This window comes from Aythya fuligula, chromosome 14, assembly GCF_009819795.1.
Source record: "Aythya fuligula isolate bAytFul2 chromosome 14, bAytFul2.pri, whole genome shotgun sequence".
Taxonomy (NCBI): Eukaryota; Metazoa; Chordata; class Aves; order Anseriformes; family Anatidae; genus Aythya; species Aythya fuligula.
The window spans coordinates 19,400,543-19,418,617 of record NC_045572.1 but is presented as its reverse complement, the minus strand read 5'-3'; the positions used below and the strand labels follow the sequence as shown (position 1 = coordinate 19,418,617).

The 18,075-nt window shown below is 54.1% G+C and overlaps 1 protein-coding gene across 4 annotated transcripts in view; it reads right to left on the bottom strand.

Annotated features, from left to right (window-relative positions):
• The window catches only part of TCERG1 (transcription elongation regulator 1), a 34,474-nt gene extending 26,293 nt beyond the window's left edge, over positions 1-8,181 (bottom strand). For 2 of the 4 annotated variants that reach the window (XM_032196680.1, XM_032196681.1), the window contains exons 1-5: positions 8,093-8,116; positions 7,352-7,577; positions 4,149-4,301; positions 3,655-3,904; positions 138-380 (exon numbers count right to left, since the gene is read on the bottom strand). In XM_032196680.1, the coding sequence (XP_032052571.1) occupies positions 138-380; positions 3,655-3,904; positions 4,149-4,301; positions 7,352-7,576 (871 nt within the window). In that variant the 5' untranslated portion in view covers position 7,577; positions 8,093-8,116. Of the gene's footprint in view, positions 1-137; positions 381-3,654; positions 3,905-4,148; positions 4,302-7,351; positions 7,578-8,092 lie in introns of all 4 variants that reach the window. The other 2 variants (XM_032196679.1, XM_032196682.1) reach the window with 2 other exon arrangements.
• Between the last annotated feature and the right edge of the window lie 9,894 nt (positions 8,182-18,075).

The following is an 18,075-nucleotide window of genomic DNA, read 5'->3' as shown; positions in this document are numbered from 1 at the left end:
GCTAACCCTGAATTCTTTCAAAAACATTCTAAGTGGAGAGGATTCAGGCAAGTTCCATACACAGTGGACACATGAGTGCAAACAAATTGACAACATGGACATGTAGCGGACAAGACAATTACAGTTCGCCAATTTACCTGGAAGTGGAATAGGCATGCCAGGAAGGGGGACACGAAATGGAGGTACCATTACTGGTGGAAAAGCAGGAATTGCTGCAGTTGGTTGAGGTACTGCATGAGGAACTGCAGGAGGCAATGTCTGTGGGACTGGCTGGGGTACAGTCTGCACAGGTGTAGCAGAAGGAGCAGAGGTTGAAACACTGACTGATGGTGTGGCAACTGAAACACCCGAACTCGGGGTCTGGTCTTGTGTGGTAGGTGCTGATAAAAAAAAAAAAAAAAAAAATACAAAGAACACCTTGTATCTTAGGTACTACAATATATTGGCTGCAAACATACTGGCTCTCTGTTTCCCAACAGATGTCACATAAGCAGATATGCTTAGATAAAATCAACAGGAAGACTCTTGGAGAGAAAAAAGCCTTTGCCTTCTCTGTAACACCAGGTATTTACAAAGAAAGTCAATTTCAAGTTTTACTTTGTAAACACTCTTTATTCCTAACAAGTCTCCATAGTAGTGCCAAAAGTATAGCAAAGGACAAACAGAGCTTGCTTAGTAAATAAATTAAATTCTTCTCTGTATCCCTGTTCAGAAGAATAAAAGGGAACATTACAGAGTTTGGAAAACGTGTTCATTCTTACACTGAACGAACAAAGGTGGTTTGTTTTTAAACAAGCATAACGACCGCAGCATGTGCATGACGGTCTAAAACTGTGCTTATGAATGCGTGATCCAAGAATGGAAAAGTATCCATTTAAAACGTGTAATTAAACATGGAAAAGCAAAGCACTTTTTTGTTCAGAAGCTGCAAGAATTTTCTTGGTCTCCAGTGCCTCCCAGTGGAAAAACACAATACCACAATTCAATTCCGCAATCCCAGTGGCATGGCTGAAATCAGCATTTAACCAGGAATAGTGCTACACATCAAAGCACTGGCAAAACGGAAACTAGAGATCCAAGTGACTGATCTTACAAATCGGTACTCCAAAGGTTTGGTGGAGAAGAGGAGCTGTTGAAAAAATGAGTTAACCAAAAAAAAACCAACCACCAAACCCACCAGCTCACGAACACCTCACACATAGGCACACTGTCTCTGTCTCCGTTATCTAATGACGACCAGAAACATTCCCAGTACGACCCAGTGTTAAGGTATTTAGATAAAGATTTTGGGCCTGTTGTTAAGTGTTTCAGGACAGGTGAAAGTTCTTAGCACTGCCTACAATTTAGGGAAACAGAGTCAACAGTCAGTATGTCATTTCTTCTAAGTCCTGTGTCAAACCAGTACCAGACAACAACGAAGCTCAGCTAGAAGCTCCAGCCTTTTACAAGCCGGGCCTGAGAGTTGTAAAATTACTTTAAATCATAAAATTTTATCACCTAGCTATAGACACCAACAGTAACAGTTCTGGAAAGCAAAGACAAAGTTTAGCAGGTAGCACAGGCAGAAGTAGAGCAGACTCTTAGCGTTTCACATTAGGAAATTTTGTTTCAGAGAACGTGCATAAACAAAGTGCTATTGCAAAAGCAGGAGTAGTTCTCAGAAACCTAGGCTAGCACCTTCCACCTGCTTCTTGTTACCCATCAAAATGGTTAGAGTTGGTGACACCAGACCATATTGCAACAAAGCAACTGAACACGGTATTAAGTTCTCCTTCTCTCCTGGTTTCAGTTAGGACAGAATTAATTTCCCTCCTAGCAGCTGGTAGGGTGCTATGTTTTGGCTTAGGATGAGAAGAGTGCTGATAACACACTGATGTTTTAGTTGTTGCAGAGCAGCGCTTACACCAAGCCAAGGACGTCTCAGCTTCTCGCTCTGTCCTGCCAGCAGGCAGGCTGGGGGTGCAGCAGGAGCTGGGAGGGGACAGACCCAGGACAGCTGACCCAAACTGGCCAAAGGGGTATTCCATCCTGTCTGGGGTCATGCTGAACAATATACAGGGGTGGCTAGCCGGGACAGGTGAGGCAGCTGCTTGGGGTTAGGCTGGGCTAACTCAGCGGGTGGTGAGCAATTGCATTGTGCATCACTTGTTTGTACACATTATTAGTAGTATTATTAGCATCATTATTATTATTGTTGTTGTTATTATTTTTCTGTCTTAATAAACTGTCTTTATCTCAACTCACGGGCTTCACTTTCCCGTTTCTCTCCCCCATCCCAGAGAGGGAGGGGGGAGGGTGAGCGAACGGCTGCGTGGTGTGTAGCTGCCGGCCGGGTTAAACCACAACACCTTCAAATTAAAGCCATTGAATGCCTTGAGCCATACAAAGTATTTGCTGCTCTAACGATCTGTCTGCCCTCCAGTGCTAACTGGAAGCACAATTTACAGGTTACCTGAATTTGACTCCCTTTCATTTGGGAGGAACTGTAAATTAAGCTTGGCTTGGCTCACCTGCTACAGAAAAATGGTGAAGTGACTGGAGGGGAGGAACATATCCACTACAGCTGGAGATCGAACAGGTCAGCAACTGCTTGTCTCCTCACACTCTTTGGCCCTACCACTGTACACACTTCTGCCAGCACAGCTACGGTCACCAAGACCATCAAACAACAGCACGCCACACCAACGTACGTGTTGTGCTTTCAGAAGCCCGGCACAAGCAGTAACCCTGCCCAAACCTTTGGGTGGTAGGCACGCCTTGTTTTGTCCATGCTAGGTGATTTTTATTTATTTTTTTCCTGAATTGTTTGCTTGTGACACATTCCAGCAAATAGATTTCTACTACATAAAATACAGCTCTGCGTAGACGCTCTGCACTACAGGCACTTGTTAGCACACAGATGCCAATCAACCTACATGACAAATCAACTGTTTGCACGTAGATGCATTATGTCCACGCTGCATAAATTCAGTCCCCATTCTCTTGAGGTTCCCTCAGTTGGAAAATCTTTGGAAGCAAAGACTCAGCCCATGTAAACAGCAGTAATTTTCAGATTATTCAAAAGTAATCAGTGAATAATTATGGGTCTAAGGACTTTCTTTTTCCTATTTTTATGCAACTCTAAAAAAATGGGAACTTATGAGGTTTACTCTGAAAACTTCTAGCAACAAAAATAAGACATCAGAAGCAGCTCAGTTCTGCAATCAACCAATTCTATGCAGTCCAGAAGCAGCGCTGGAAGATTTCCTCTAAAAGCAACAAATGCAATTTTGGAAACAGAGGAAATTGGTGCAAGTGCAATTCCTACCTCAAATTAACTTTTGAGAGACACTTATAAGATCGGTTTAGCTTTAACTAAAGTCAAAAGGAAATGGACGTATAACAGCTTGGAGATGATAACAGCAGGAAAAAACACAAAGACCTAAAGGAAAAGGGCTGCATACTGACTAGCGATTTATCTACCTGAATACAGTACTGGTCTCCTGAAGAAAAAAGTTCACATGCAAGGGTCTTCCGGATTAAATGCTGTACTTTAAAAACATATTCTACTTTACGGAGCAATTGCTTCCTTCTGGATATTAAGTTTTTGCTGCAGTGACTCCCCAGAGCAGCATCCCCAGTGCTGCAAAGCTTGAGAACCCCCGAGGTACTCACTGGAAATCGTCTGTGAAACTGACGTGGCTGTGGTTGTGGTGGAGGTTGTGGAGGACTGAGTACTCGAGGACGTTGACGGCGATGCTGCAGACGCGGGACTGCTGGTGGTTGGCGTGGAGGCACCTACTGCTTGGGCCTGAGCCTGGGCCTGGGCCGCCAACATCGGCGTCAGCTCCGACTGCTGGATAACTTTGACCCCATCTGGCTTAGTCCACGCAGACTCACGTGTACGCGCATTATAGAAATAGACCTGCAATTCAAGAGCACCGCCATCAAACAACCGTTTTTCTGGAGGGGAAGCACTCATAAAGTGGTGTAACTGCTGCCACTCTAAGCACAGGTAAGTCCTACTACTGAGAGGATCAATGAGAGTATAGGACAACCGCACAATCGTTTTTGAAAGATCCGGAGCCTCCGTGTGCAGGACCATCTGACAACATCTTTACAGCAGCAGCAGACACACATCGCTCTGTTGTTTCTGGTATTCATCTTACCTTGCCATCTGGAGTTTTGTTTTCTACCCAAATCTCTTCCGCTGGGGGCATTGCTGGTGTTCCAGGGGCAGTGACAGGCGGCATCCCCGGAGGGAACATCATTCCAGGAGGTGGGGGCATGCTACCCATGGGAGGAGGCATGAATGGTGGTCTCTGAAGGCATATAATAAATAATAATAGTGAAATATGATATACGATTTTCAGGGAGGGTTTTCCCTTATTAAAAGGCCAACACACATTACAGCTATGGTAAGGCTACCTCCACCAGCCTGGAGAGCTCCTGACCGCTAATGCTATCGCTTCAGAGCACGCGCTCCCTGACAAACCACCACCTAGGGCAGCTGTGGGAAGCGCTTCGCACCTGAGATGTTAACATGAATGCAAAGCAACAGAAAAGAGTGGCAGGAAAAAAAGTGGGGGAAAAAAAGAAAACTCCTCTCACAAAAAGAAGAAAATATCCTAACGCATGAAAGGAAGAATGGGAACTGTCCCTGGGAACTGCTGCTCAGATGTCCCCAGCAGTTTTCCTGCAATACCCCAAGCAGTCACAGTGACTCTCCCAGTGAAGAGACACAGAGAGATTAAATCACACGCAAGCACCCTATGTATTAGCAGAGCAGAGCAGCAGATTTCATCCAATCCATTCTACTTCTCAGTTATCCTTTAAGTAAAATACTGACTAGTGCTAATTCAAAAAAAAATAAAATAAATTACATCTTCACTAATGCATCACCAGAAGAAGTTCAGAAGTGCCCCACACATCACTGTTGCACACCAACCTGTTTTCCAGGTAAAGGTACGTTGAGTTCGTTTATTTCACCTGTTTATTTAGACTGTTCTGAAATTTCCTGTGCACATTTCTCCTTGGGGAATCACTCCAGTTTTAACTGGATTTATGATTCAAAATATTTCCTCCTGAGAAAGCCAATACCAAGACAGCCCGCTGTAAAAAGCTTCTAACTCTACATTCATAACTGACTCCAAGCTGCACCCGTGCACTGAGAATCTGAGTCCTGCCCTTCGTGGTTTTCAGCATGTGCCGTGTCCTTGGTTTCTGTTTGTGCTTGGTTTCTTTTGGAAGTTCCCCTGAGATCAGCGTTTCTGCTGGAAGACTGAGATCTTGAACTGCTTTTTAAACTCACGTGCTGACTCCGACTCTTACTGAGCACTGTCCTACCGGTTATAAAGGAAGTCAAGAACACGTGGACAATTAAAAACAAACAAAAAAAGCCGTTTAGGTAACACCAGCCTTTCACTCCTTCCTTCCTTGACTACTTCTCCTCTACAGCTCCTCCACCTGGCCGTCGGGTGATCTTTCTCTTTGCTGCTCTACGATCCCCACAAAGAACCCACTTCTTGCCTGCTGTTGCCACTTCCCGGACAACAGAAGTTAGCCCACCCCAGGGCAGTCCAAGAGCAAGGGAAGGGATCCCAGGTCAGGAACCTAGAACACCCCCTCAGCTCCACACGCAGCACACCTTCTCCCCTCTTTTCACACCACCACCTTCAGCTCCATATGCACGGCAGGGCATGAGAACAGGGACACGCTTGGTGCGGGGATTCCCTGCGTGGTAATGAGCTGCAGAGGACACTGGCTGCACGGCAGTGAGACAGTGACCACGTAACAGCTGAGAGCTGAAACACATTCGGAAAATAAATCAAACACATAAGGAGCTGTCAGCAGCTAAGGCTTTGGGCTTCACATGAGCTTTGACTGATTCGTGACACTGGCAGCATCAGGAAGCAAGGCCCAGCACTTCCCCCTGTTCCGCTGCACGCTCCGATACCTTCATTTGCTCCAGCAGCTCTCAAGGCAGTGAATGGGCACAGCAGCAAGAGGTAAAATGGGATTGCAGAGCACCAGGAGAAAGGTGCAATGGGTGGATAGGGTCTGACATAAACTTAGGCTGAGCATGCAATCGTACCACAGAACAAGGCCCCTGGTGCTAAATGAAAGGAACAGAAAAGACAACACCCAACGAGATAACGGGGCTGTTCTCATCCCTCAAACTTACTGTTCCCATCCTCGGTCCCACAGGACTTTTGTTTACCTGAGAAGGTTTCAGTGAAACTAAAGCTATCTCGCACCTCCCTGAGCAGCCCACGTTCCAGCAACACGCTACGTGCCCAAGGGAAGAGAAAAAACTGCTATGGAAAACACACGCTATTTTCTTCCAGAAACGTTGTGCTCACGATGATATCCCCACGCTAAATTAGGCTGCAGTCTGCTGTTGTTTTATTTCAGGTGAAATGCAGCTTAGGGCCTTGTTCCTGCTCTACTGACTTCTTTGCTTCCTTCCCTCCAGCCCCGCCGTTTGCCATACGGTTTGCAGAGTTCCACAGAGAACCCACCTGCACGCAGAGGAATGAGGATAAATGTTCCTGCAGCTCTGAAACACAGGCGAAGCAGGATCCAACATACCAATAAATAACTCACAACACTATTTCCTTTCCATCTTGCCCACATCCATACTTTTCAAAGTAAATTTCACAGCACTAGCACTTACTGCTCAGTTATAAAGAGTGGCTTTGAACCATTTGTTATAAACCACGCAGTATTTTTACCACCTGCAGTCCCGCACGGTGATTACACTGCCGTTAAAACTTTTCATGGGTCACTGACCACATACCTGTTCTCAGAGTTACTGCTCCTCTACCTAACCAGTCCCTCGGTAACCAAAACCACCAACAAACTTCCACAGTGACTACAGGTGTGGTTCAAGCAGGAACTTCAGCGGGATTCAGCTCGATGTAGTGCGGTAGCTCCTCTGTCAGTCTCTGTGATGAGCCGTCCCCACTCTGAACGGCTGTGGCACGATTCAGGTCACCCTACAGGACTGCCGTGCCCTTCACACGCCTGCTCTCTTGAACTCAGAAGCCTGAGCACAACTGAATCTGCATTGCGCATGGCCACAAGGCACCAACACGAGGCCAGCTTTTAGTAAACGTTCTGGTGGTGAGTTCATCCCAACTGCGTGATTAACTAAGGGTTGCCTTAAGGAACTGAATGCAAATTGCTTTTCTATTACCCTGTGTGTGTGTGAGTGTCACTACACGGCACGAGAGCCTGACGCTTTTGCCATGCCCTGTTTTTTTCACCCATCTCCACGGCTCTCCTCTTTTTATTGCCATTGATGAAAACAAACATAGGAACTCCCAAGTCCCAGCTCACCAGGCCACAGGGCCGCCCACCCCTTCGTTACCTGTAGGTGCGGAGGTCCCATGGGTGGCGGAATCCCTCCTGGAGGAGGCATCGGAGGCATGCTGGGGTCGAAGGGAGGCCGTCCAAACGGGGGCCGCGGGGGCGGCGGGGGCCCTCGCATCATCCCGAAGGGCGGCGGGGGCCTCATGAGGGGCGGCGGGCCCCTCATCACCGCGTTGGGCGGGGGAGCCGGGCCACGGAACCTCAGCGCCTGCTGCTGAGCCATCCTGCGGGCAGGCCGAGACACACAGACAGACACACAGACACAGACAGACACACAGACACACACAGACACAGACAGACACAGACACACACAGACAGACACAGACACACAGACACAGACAGACAGAAAGACAGACACAGACAGACACACACAGACACAGACAGACACACAGACACAGACAGACACACACAGACACAGCTCGCGCCTGCCCGGGGCACGGAGCTGCAGGCCGGGCTCCGACCCGCCAAGCACGCGCCCGGCCCGGCCCCGGCCCCGGCCCCTTCCCCTCGCCGCTCCCGGCGCTCCTCCGGCACCACCCCCTCCCCTCCCCTCCCCTCCCCTCCCCCCCCCCCCCCCCCAACCCCCCCGGCTGTGGGCGCCCGGCCCCGGGCCCTGCCCCCCCCTCCCGCCGGTCCCGGCCCCGTCCCCTCAGCGCGGCCCGCAGAGGCCGGAGGGGCCCGTGTGCAGCGGCTCCCGGCGCCGGGCCGTGCCGTGCCTCAGAGCGGCCCCGCCCCGCACCTGATGTCCCCCCCGAAGCGCTCCGCCGCCGCCTCGCCCTCGCCGCCGCCTCCCCCCGCGCCGCCGCCGCCGCCGCCCCGCTCCGCCATGGCCGCCTCGCAGCGCCGCCGAGCCGCCGCCGCCCCGGCCAGGCCCCGCCGCGCCCCATTGGCCGCGCCGCGCGTCCGTCACGGGGCGCGGGGGCGGTCCCGGCCCGCGATTGGCCGCGGCGCCCGCCGACTTTGAATGGGGGCAGCCAGGCGCGTCCCCATTGGCTGCCGGGGCCGCCCCGCGCCGCCTGCCGAGCGGGGTCGCGCCTCACGTGACCCGAGAGCGGACCGGAACTGACCTCACGTCAGGCGGAACCAGGCGGAGAAAAAAAAAAACAAAAAAAGAACGGGAGCCGCGGCCAATCAGCGTGCAGAGCGGGGGATGCCCGCGCGCCAATCAGGCCGCGTGGGCCGCTGCGCGCGGCCAATCACAAAGGTCAGATCGGGAGCGGCCCGCCCTGTGACGTGTCAGTGGGCGGTGCTCGGGCGACAGCCAATGAGAGGGCGCAGCCCGGGGCCGGCCAATGGGGAGGCAGCGCGGGCTCCGCGAGGCCGCCGGGGGGCGCTGACGGGGCCGGGCCGCGGGGGGGGGGAACGGGGAGGGTGCTCCTGAGGGGCCGCGGGGAGCGGGGGGGCTGAGAGAATACAGGTTAAATACGCAAATACATACATACAGGCTAAATAAATAAATAAAGGTTAGATAAATAAATAAACACGGGCTAAATAAATAAATAAATAAATAAAAAGAAAGAAATAACCAACCCGGCGGGGCCCCAGCCATCCACGCTCCCGCCCTTCCCACCTCTCTTTCTGCCAACAATAAAAACCAGACTAAAAACGCAAAGAGCTTTTTTCCCTGAAATGCTGCAAGCAGCCAGCACCGCTACGGGGCCTGTCGGCAGCGCTGTGCTGAGGCTCCCGGTGCTGTTGCTGCCCAGCTCCTTCATGGCCCAGTTGTGCCCAGCAGGGCTGCCAGCCCCGGCCCCGCTGCCCGCACCCCCAGGAGCCGCAGGACGGGGCCGAGGTGCGTCAGATGGGCTGGGCTTTGTGCCGGCAGGAGATCAGAACGAGTTTTGGACGTGATGGCTCAGATCCTCCCCAAACAGCGGGGCTGTCTGTCTGCCGCTACTGCCTTTCATCCCCACTTTCATCCGCTTGTTTCAGGATTGTCTCAATAATTTATTAATTACGGGCTGGCAGATCGGAGCATCTGCGAGGCCCTCTTCCGTGTTCAGCAGAGAGCTGGCCCCGTTCCATGCAGAGCCCCACTGCACCGCAGCCCCCGCCCTTACTGCTCAGATTTCTTTTCTAAAAAACAAAACAAAGCAAAAAAAACCAGCCAGTAATTCTTGGGCTGCAGCTCTTTCATGAGCAATTAGTTCTGAGGTGCACAATGCAAGTTGCTGTGATGAGCTTGCGTTTAAAATACATTTACACCTCACCTAGATTTTAGTCCACATCTGGATTCTGAATGCAGAAGTTGCTGTTGACAGCAATAGCCTCACTAATTAACCAGCAGGGAACGCTCCAAGAATACAGATACAAAAGAGGACCAACAGGACACAGACACCAGCCTGGCTCCCGCTGCTCACTCACATCGTAGGCAGCAAAACCTCAGAGCTGCTGTCTGGGCTGGAAACACACCGTTGGGTTTGCGCCTTGGGAGAACAAGGCCTTGGCAGTGCTGGGTCTCAGGGATGGAGCCCTTCAGGGGCAAACCCAACACCAGAGCAGCTTTGGTGACTGGGGCTCTGCAGGGGGCAGTAAGGGATGCTGTGACAGTGTGAGTGCAATGTCTTCTGGGCAGGCTGGGTATCTATCCAGACAGGTTTTTATAAAAGCCTGCACCCAGGGAGCCAGCAGCAGCCTGGTTTCAATCCCTTCTCTGACAGCAGTACCCACGGTCTCATTGCTTCAGGGCAGCTCGGGAGCAGTTGGCTCCGCTCTGGGGTGTCACAGCACGGGGGCTGCTGCTGTGGGTGCTGGTTGAGAGGGAGCATTTTCCACAGAGATTTTTAAACCTTCAGCCTTTTCAAATGTTCAGGTTGTTGTGATTTTTTTAAGGTGTATTTCTTAAGTGATCCAGCTTCCCTGCCAGGCATGCAGGAACGATGCTTGAAATCTTATGTTTTGGGTAGTCCCTCTCAAAGCTGCCCAAGTTCCTTATGTCGCATCAGGTGGCCTTTGTCTTCCTCTTTGCAGCTGTGTGACAGGAGCTGATATCCAGCCCCGTCCTTGGGTTTCCCCTGCCAGGGAGTGTCACAGCCCTTGCGATGGTGACGGCTCCCGCGGGCAGGTGCCACCCCACAGCCCCCGTGCCACGTAGCTGTGCTCCACAGCTCAGCCGCACGGGCACAGAGATGCTGACATCCTGTCATTCTTTTTCCATTTTTTCAGATTTCAGGTTGAAGTCTGATGCTGAATTAAAATTTTTGCCCTGGGCTGTCTGCAGGGCCTGCAGGCTACCGCGGTGCCAGCATCTGCCAGGGAGACCCGGGGGTGCTGTGTCGGAGGGCGGCAGCCCCGAGCTGGCACCGGGTGGCCACGGGGGGGTCCCCGCTGCCAGGGGGCTGGCAGTGCCCCCGGCATTCCCACTCCCTGCGGTCCCACTCCCTGCCCTGCCTCGCCCCTCGCTGCTGCACAGTGCCTGGGCTCTGCACGGGGACCTGCCTGGGCCAGCTCGGCCACAGCCCCCCAGCTGCAGCGGTCCCTGACAAACGCACACTCGCTGGCTGACGTGGCAAACGGCACCGCTGAGCAGCGGGGCTGTGCGTCCCCTGATGATGTGCAGCCCCAGAGCAGCGGCCATCACAGATCTGCAGGCACTTGGCTGGAAGCAACGTGCTGCCTTTACCTCCAGCGTCACTTGTACCGGTGGGGCTGTAGCAAGGGGCACAGCACAGCACCGCCCCACACCGCACTGCATCTCAGTGCCCAGCACCTATCCCTCTGCCCCTCATTGTGGATAATGTTATTTAAACCCTTCACCAACCCTGTGGCCTCATTCTTCCCCTACATTTATATGAAAAAATCCAGATTTTTCTGTACTTGGGGGGTCTGTGGATCCTAGGTGGGCCGGGGAGCTCAGCTGTGGTGCGGCTAGAGATGGAGGAGGTCAGTGGGTGTGCCCACAAGCAGCGAGAACAGAAGGCTTCCCAAACTCAGGCTTGTTTGGAGGTTGTAGGGTGAACCCAGCCAACAACGCTGGAGCCGAGCCTTTCTGCTGAGTGTTCACACCACAATTATGCTCTTGCTGCACCTCCACAAGGGGTACCATCTGCAGGCTGTGCCATGCCATGCTGTAAACCCTCCTGAAAATGTGCGATAGGCCTGAGTAACGTCAGCCCCATCTTGCTGGCTGCACTCGGGACCTGGGACCCAATGCCCTGGCCGGGAGGGACGGTGTGACGGGGACACCGAAGTCTGTGGTAGTCCAGGGGAACTTCCCTGCTTGAAAAACAGCCACATATCTGACACTAATGGAAAAAGACCATTAAAAAGCTTTATGATATTCTGTTCTCCTACTTCTGGTCCCTCTTTCCCTTCATTGCTGCTGGCATTTTATGAATTATTGATGTGCCTAGGTGCTCTGCTCCCCCGGTTCCTGCGCCACAGCTCCCGGTGCCTCTGCTGCTCCTTCCCCGCAGTCGCTCCCCTGGCCCGGGCCGGACACCGCGGAGCCGCCCGGCCACCAGCAGCCAGGAGCCCACCAGAGGTGCCCGGCAGAGGCCCCGTCAGGGCCGGTTCCCCAGGGCAGGGCTGAGCATGGCGCTCCCCGGAGGCAGGGGGGCCTCAGGCCTTGCTGGGGGTGCCGTGGCACGGCCCCACACACCAGCACTCCTGGGGAGCCCGCAGCACCAGGCCTCCGGTGGGCCCCGGGGGGTGGCAGGGACGCGGGGTGCTCCTCGGCCTCCTGCCAGCTCCTGCCAACATCTCTGCTTCTGCCCGGGCTCCTCCTGAAGCACCGTCAGGGATTCACATCCCCGCTGCCGTGTGCAGCCTGGCACAGGCAGTGTCCCCGGCCCGGGCTGGAGGGCCACCAGGCAGCGTAGAGCCAGACGGTGCAGCAGGGCACCCCAAAAGCAGGCCTTGCACGGGGCACTGAGATGTGCTCCTCCCAGAGGCACCGTGAACGCTGTCTGGGGGCTGACCTGAGCTGGGCACGCCATGGTGAGCCCTCCTGGCCTGTTGTGCATTCGGCTGCTGGGGGGTGCGGTAAATTGGAGCATTTCTGGCTCTGCTTCAGGTCTGCCATCAGTCCTGGGGAACGGCATCAGTGTTAAATCCCAGGACATCCAGTCCCATGACCAATTTCCTCGTGTTTCAGCAGCGGGGACTAATGTGTTTTCCATGTTAATGTGCACGCACGTGGCACCCAGCCCGTCTCAATGTGGAGCTGCTGATATGACCTGACTAATTCACTCACCCTGTTTGTGTGGGACCCCGGGCAGCTTTCCTACACCCTCTGGCTGCCCAGGCCTTGTTGGCGTGGGGCTGGAAGGGGCCCCCCTCCGCGGCCCCCAGGACCGTGCTGCAGCTGGAGGTGGCCACACAGCCTGGCACGGGGCATGGCACCAGGTCGCCACCTCCAGCCGGAGCTGCCCTGGGTGGGAGGCGCTGCGAGCTGCTTCACCGCACGGGAAGCGAGCGGCTCCTCCTTCCCTGGCATCTCTGACACAGAAAATGCTTCACTCTGTCCAAAATGCTGCAGGTGCTTTCACTGCTCCCTTCCTTTTAGAAAGCTACTGGGAAAAATATCACCTTTCTCGCCCTTCTAAAAGCCCAGCAATACAAGTATTTCTGAGTATTTCCTTCCCTCTTTACACTGAGATTGCTCGCCGCATTCTGAGCTGTGAGGCATTGCCGTGCCGTTGGCAGCCCCAGCACCGGGGCTGACCCCCTGGAGCTGGTCCCAGCTCCCCCTCGCCTCTCTTGATCCGTCTGCAGCCGCCCGTCCCGTTCCTCATCCAGCACGGGGCTGGGGGGAGGCAGCACAGCCCTTCTGCCCATCAGCTGCCCCCTGCCATTGCCCGGCCCTGAGGCAGAGCATAAAACCAACCAGGAAACAAGCAGGAGCTTGGATGTTTTCTCAGGTGCTTTTACAAGTTCTCACTGCATTACCTAAAGAAGGACTGTGGAGTTCTGTATTCCTGTTTGTTTGTGTAGAGGCAGAGAGCTGCGCTCAGGCCATGCTGTGGCAATGTTTGTAGACTAATCTGTTGTGGCCTTTGGGGAAAAACAAATGTGTTCAGAATCAACCAAGGTCTCAAACTTTAAATGCTGTCTCTGACTCAGACCCTAGCCACATCTTGTTCCTGTTCCCTGCGCAAGGAGCGCTCGTGGTGGGGCTGTGCCAGGAGCTCCGTGCAGGTTGCTGTCCCCGGCCAATGGCCAGCCCCAGGTCTGGGCATGCAGCCCCACCGGCACCCAGGCAGGGTCGGGGCTGCTCGGGGGCCGCTGCACGGGGCAGAGCGCTGCCGGGGGCCTGCAGGAGGGCCCTGGGCTCTGGCAAGTGGCCGTGAGTGCTGACACCTCACTGGAGCATCCATGCACATCCCACGCAGGCCCTGAAAATTCAGTCCTCGTGCTGAAAGCGTTCCTGATTTTTCAGGGGGTTTGTCCTCCAGGCCTAACGTTCTTTTATGTGGTTTTTGTTGTGCGAATTACACAGAGTGTTTGGGCAAGCTGCGTGCAGCACTGTCCCACAGGTGGCTCTGAAGGAAGATTTCAAACACTGAAGATGAAAGGGATGTTCTTTGTGTGCCATAAATACTTCAGCTTCTGCGTGTGGCTCTGCTCGCTGGGTGTCTGAAAGCACAAACAGCTCCAACCCATTTGGCTTCTCTTTCAGAACAAGTAGCTCAGCCGAGCCCAAGCGCACTGCTGTCCCTGCACTTCGCGTCGCCTCTGGCGGTGTGAGCGGCCGGTGAGCTCTGTGCAGCCGGTGTCTGGCGGAGAGCGCTCACCTTGGCCCCGGGCTCCGGTGCCAGCGTGCTGCCTTCTGCCCACAGCACGAGTGGCTCTGGCTGCTGCTTGGGAGCAACCTCGGGATGCAGCCACAAGGCGCTGGGACGCCTGCGGTGAGGTGGGGGGGCTCTGCAGGGCCGGGCACTGGGGTGAGCCCCCAGCTGCAGCACCGGCACCTGCTGCCCGCAGCCGCCCACGGTCCCGCAGGGATCAGAGGAGCTGGAGCCCAGGCGTATTGGCAGCACGCGGTTCCTCTCCTCCCGGGTGGAGATGCATTTTCTGCACACACAATCAAGCAGAAATCCATTAAATCACACTCACTCTCATTTGCAAAGGCACAGGCAGCTCTGCCAGGGTAACTCTGAGCCTGTTTCTGCAGAGACCGTCTGTTGCTCAGAAGCGGCCCAGCAGCGCAGTCCCCAGCGGACAACTTCATCCCGGGGCCATGTCCCCAGCGTGGTGTCCTTGGTGGGGCCCCTCCCAGCCACCCATGGGTGCAGACGCGTCCCCTGCACCCCAGTCCTCCCTGGGTGCCTTCCCGGTGCTTCCAGGTCCTGGAGGCAGGGCTTATGCCGTGTAAACAAGGACCTGGTAAACTCACAGAACGCATGCATTAGACACACCATCCTCAGGAGGAGAAAAATCAAAGGTTTCCCTGCAAATCCATCTGCCCTACATCTCTTCTCCATTTTGATCTCCAAACTCATGCAAGTTTAAAAAGCAAGTAAATGCTGACAGTGTGATTAACCTCCCCACCTGCTCCCTGCCTCTTTCTCTCCTGAACAGAGCAGCTCACCTGCCTGCTGGGAGCATCTCCTTCCACGCCGAAGATGTGGGGAGTCAAACCGGGGCGGTTCCACTGAAATTACAAAACGCTGTGCTTTTAAATAGGTGCTGAATTATTTAGTGCCTTTGCACTATCTGAACGCTTTGCTCTTTTGGTGGGTGATGGCTCGGTTTCTGTCCCAGCTTTTCCTTTGGGAAAGTGAGTGGGTGGAGGGGTACGGCACGCCTCGGGCACCCAGAGCCACCCACCCGCAGGGCGGCACCCAGGGGTGCTGCGGGGGCTGCCGGGGCCGGGCGGTGCCGGGGGGCAGGGAGCTGATCCCCGATCCCCGTGCCTGGGGACAGGGCAGTGCTGGGCGCTCCCGTGGCAGGGACCGAAGGTGCGGGGGGAAGGAACCCGGCTGGGGCCGTCGGGGGTCCCCCCGCAAGCCCACGCTCTGCAGCCCCGGCCCAGTCCCTGCAGGCTCTGTGTCCAGCCGCCTGGCGTTCTCCTTCAGCACACACCGGCTGTGGGACCCCGTCCTTGGGATGAAGCAGCAGGGCGCTGAACTGTTAAATGTTCCTGAATGTGTTCCTGTTACCTCCACGTCCCAGAACCATTTAATTAGTCTGCAACAAGCCCCTGGCAGAGAGGGCAGAGCTGCAGATGAGAAGTCCGCTTCCACGTAGCCTGTTCCGTTCTGATCGCACACCAATGCCAGCGCTGCCTGATCCCTGCCACCGGCTCCCTGCGTCCACGCACACCAGAAATAAATGTCTGGCACCTGGCTGACCCTGAGCACCCGCAGCCTCTGCAGCGTGAGAGGAGGGTGCGGGTGTTCCTAACGTGCTGCATTCAGGGCTTCATTTTCACCAGGCAGGTTGGCGACGTTTAGCTGGTGTCAGTACTATTTTACAACAGTTGATCTAGATTTATATAGCATTATTGTACATTTTTAATTCTCTTTGGATTTTAAAACAAAGCATTTCATTTTCATCTGCATATTGTTTCATTCCTCCACAAAACGTTGTGACACGTATCTCCATCTATAGTTCTACATTTACTTTAGAAACAAAGCCTAAGTCATGTCTTGATGGCGGAATAAAACTAACTAACATTTCCAGGCAAAATGCAGAGCACAGCTACTGGCATTAAAGACAAATTCACTTAATTGCTTTAAAACGCTCTGTTCTGAAAATAACTGGAAAACCTGCAGGACTGCAGCCGATTCCTGCTGCTCTGTATCGGTGTAAAGCAGCATGGGTTTGAGGCAGTGCATTTCCACAGAGCTCTGTGTTTGCTCTGAATGCCCACATGCAGCCTGTGGCAACGAGTACTCGGTGTCCCCAGACTGCCTGGAGTTGCAAGAAGGGGAGGAAGGAGAGGGAAGCCCCATTTCTGCTGAGCTGAGCACGGCGTTTGTTGAGGCAGGGATGGGCCAACACCAACTTGTGCTGCCCAGGGCCCACCGGGCTCTGCAGCAAAACCCCAGCGTCTGAGGTCGTCTGTGGGGAAGAGATGGACCGGGTGTGGCGCTGAAACATCCCCACACAGGGGTTGGGGCGGCTGGGCTGGGATTGGGATGGGGACGGGGACAGGGATGGGATGGGATGGGATGGGGTAGGGATAGGATGGGCAACGTTAGGACAAGTTCAAGGCTAAGCAGGCTGTGCTAGGGCTAAGGTTTCTCCAACCCCAAGCCCAGCTGTCACCGAACAGCTCCGTGATGCCTGTATAACCCGCAGGTCCCACACCTGCCAGGTGCAGGTGGAGCTCCTCACCTTAACTGTTGTGGATGGCAAAACAAACCCACCAGAGCAGGGGCCAAAGCCTGGGCCACCCCCCCAGCGGCACAGGGCAGGGGCCGGGGGTCCCCGATCCCATTGCCCCCTGCTCCTCCTGCCCCTGCCGTTGTGCGTCTGGGGCCCCCTCGCACATCTCCCTGTGATATCAGATGTGCTTCTATTGATTTCCTCCCTGCATTTGTTTTTGTTATTCATTATTAATGGGATCATTTTTCTATCCTTCGTGCATGAAGGCAAATTTTGTGTAAAAATCAATTGAGTGAGCACCGCCAATGGCTTGTTTGGTTTTCTTTGCTTTCATCTCTCGTGTGCAGTCCCCGGGAGACAGAAAGCAGGATATTAAGGAACAAGCACGGAATGGGGAAAAAAAATAATAAATCAATTGTTAGTGGTTCAGAAACCGTATAAAGGGATTTGCCTGCTGGATCTTTGTCTCAAACGCATGTGCTTTACTGAGCATTTTTCTCCGCTGCCCATCTTCCAGCTCAGGCCAGGTTTCACTTTCTGCTTTCCGCCAAGGCTGCCGTTTGAAGGCAGCTCCCCTGCTCGCCAGGGCAGCAGACTGGCCTGGATGGTTTTGTTTTAACAGGGCTGGGGGGAGCTTTTGCGTGTGTGTTTGGGGGGTGTTAAGGAATTAACTATCACAGGGTGGTTGCCACAGGCCCACTGGGCAGCAGCAAGAGCCCAAGCCCTCTGTGGAAGCAGGAATCCTGCATCCTCACACGGCTGGAGGTGAACAGGGGTACGAGGGGCTGCATTTTGGCAGCAGCTCCTCCCAAACTGGCACCCACACAGGGTGAGGTGCCCCCTGCCTGCCCACCTCAGAGGGAGCTGGGCCAAAAAAGCCAGGGTGGAGCCGGTGCCCAGGGGCTCCCCAGGGGAAGGATGGAGCCAGGCACAGCCATGACCCTTCCCCGATCACCCCTTGGCTTTGTTTCCCAGCTTCAGGGCACAGCCCCCTACACCAGGAAGAAAATATGTGCTGTTACTTCGTGCCTCCTCAGCAACAAATACCAGTTCCAAACTATTCCCGCTGCAGTCAAAAGAACTTATTCCTCAGCTCCAGGAGGATCAGATGAGTTTCGTATTCAGTGTATGCACCTGGAGCTGGAGCTTTGACAGCCAAACCCAGTGAAAGACTTAGGCATCAACGGTGGTTAAAACAAAACGTACCTGAGCTCCAAGGAAAAACCCCAAGTGAAGCACTCAGGTCCTGTGTGTCACATCTGGGCAGAGCAAGGCACAGAACAGCACGTGGAGAGTAGAAAGAAACCTGGAATTCACAGAGAGTGAAACCTGGGCAAGGGGAATCATCTCAGCCTGAGCCACGGGGAGCTCCTCTCGGGGCAGCTGTCTCCGTGCGGAGAGGAACTGGGAGCAGAGGAGGACAAGCAAGAAGGATCAGGTGCCTCAGAC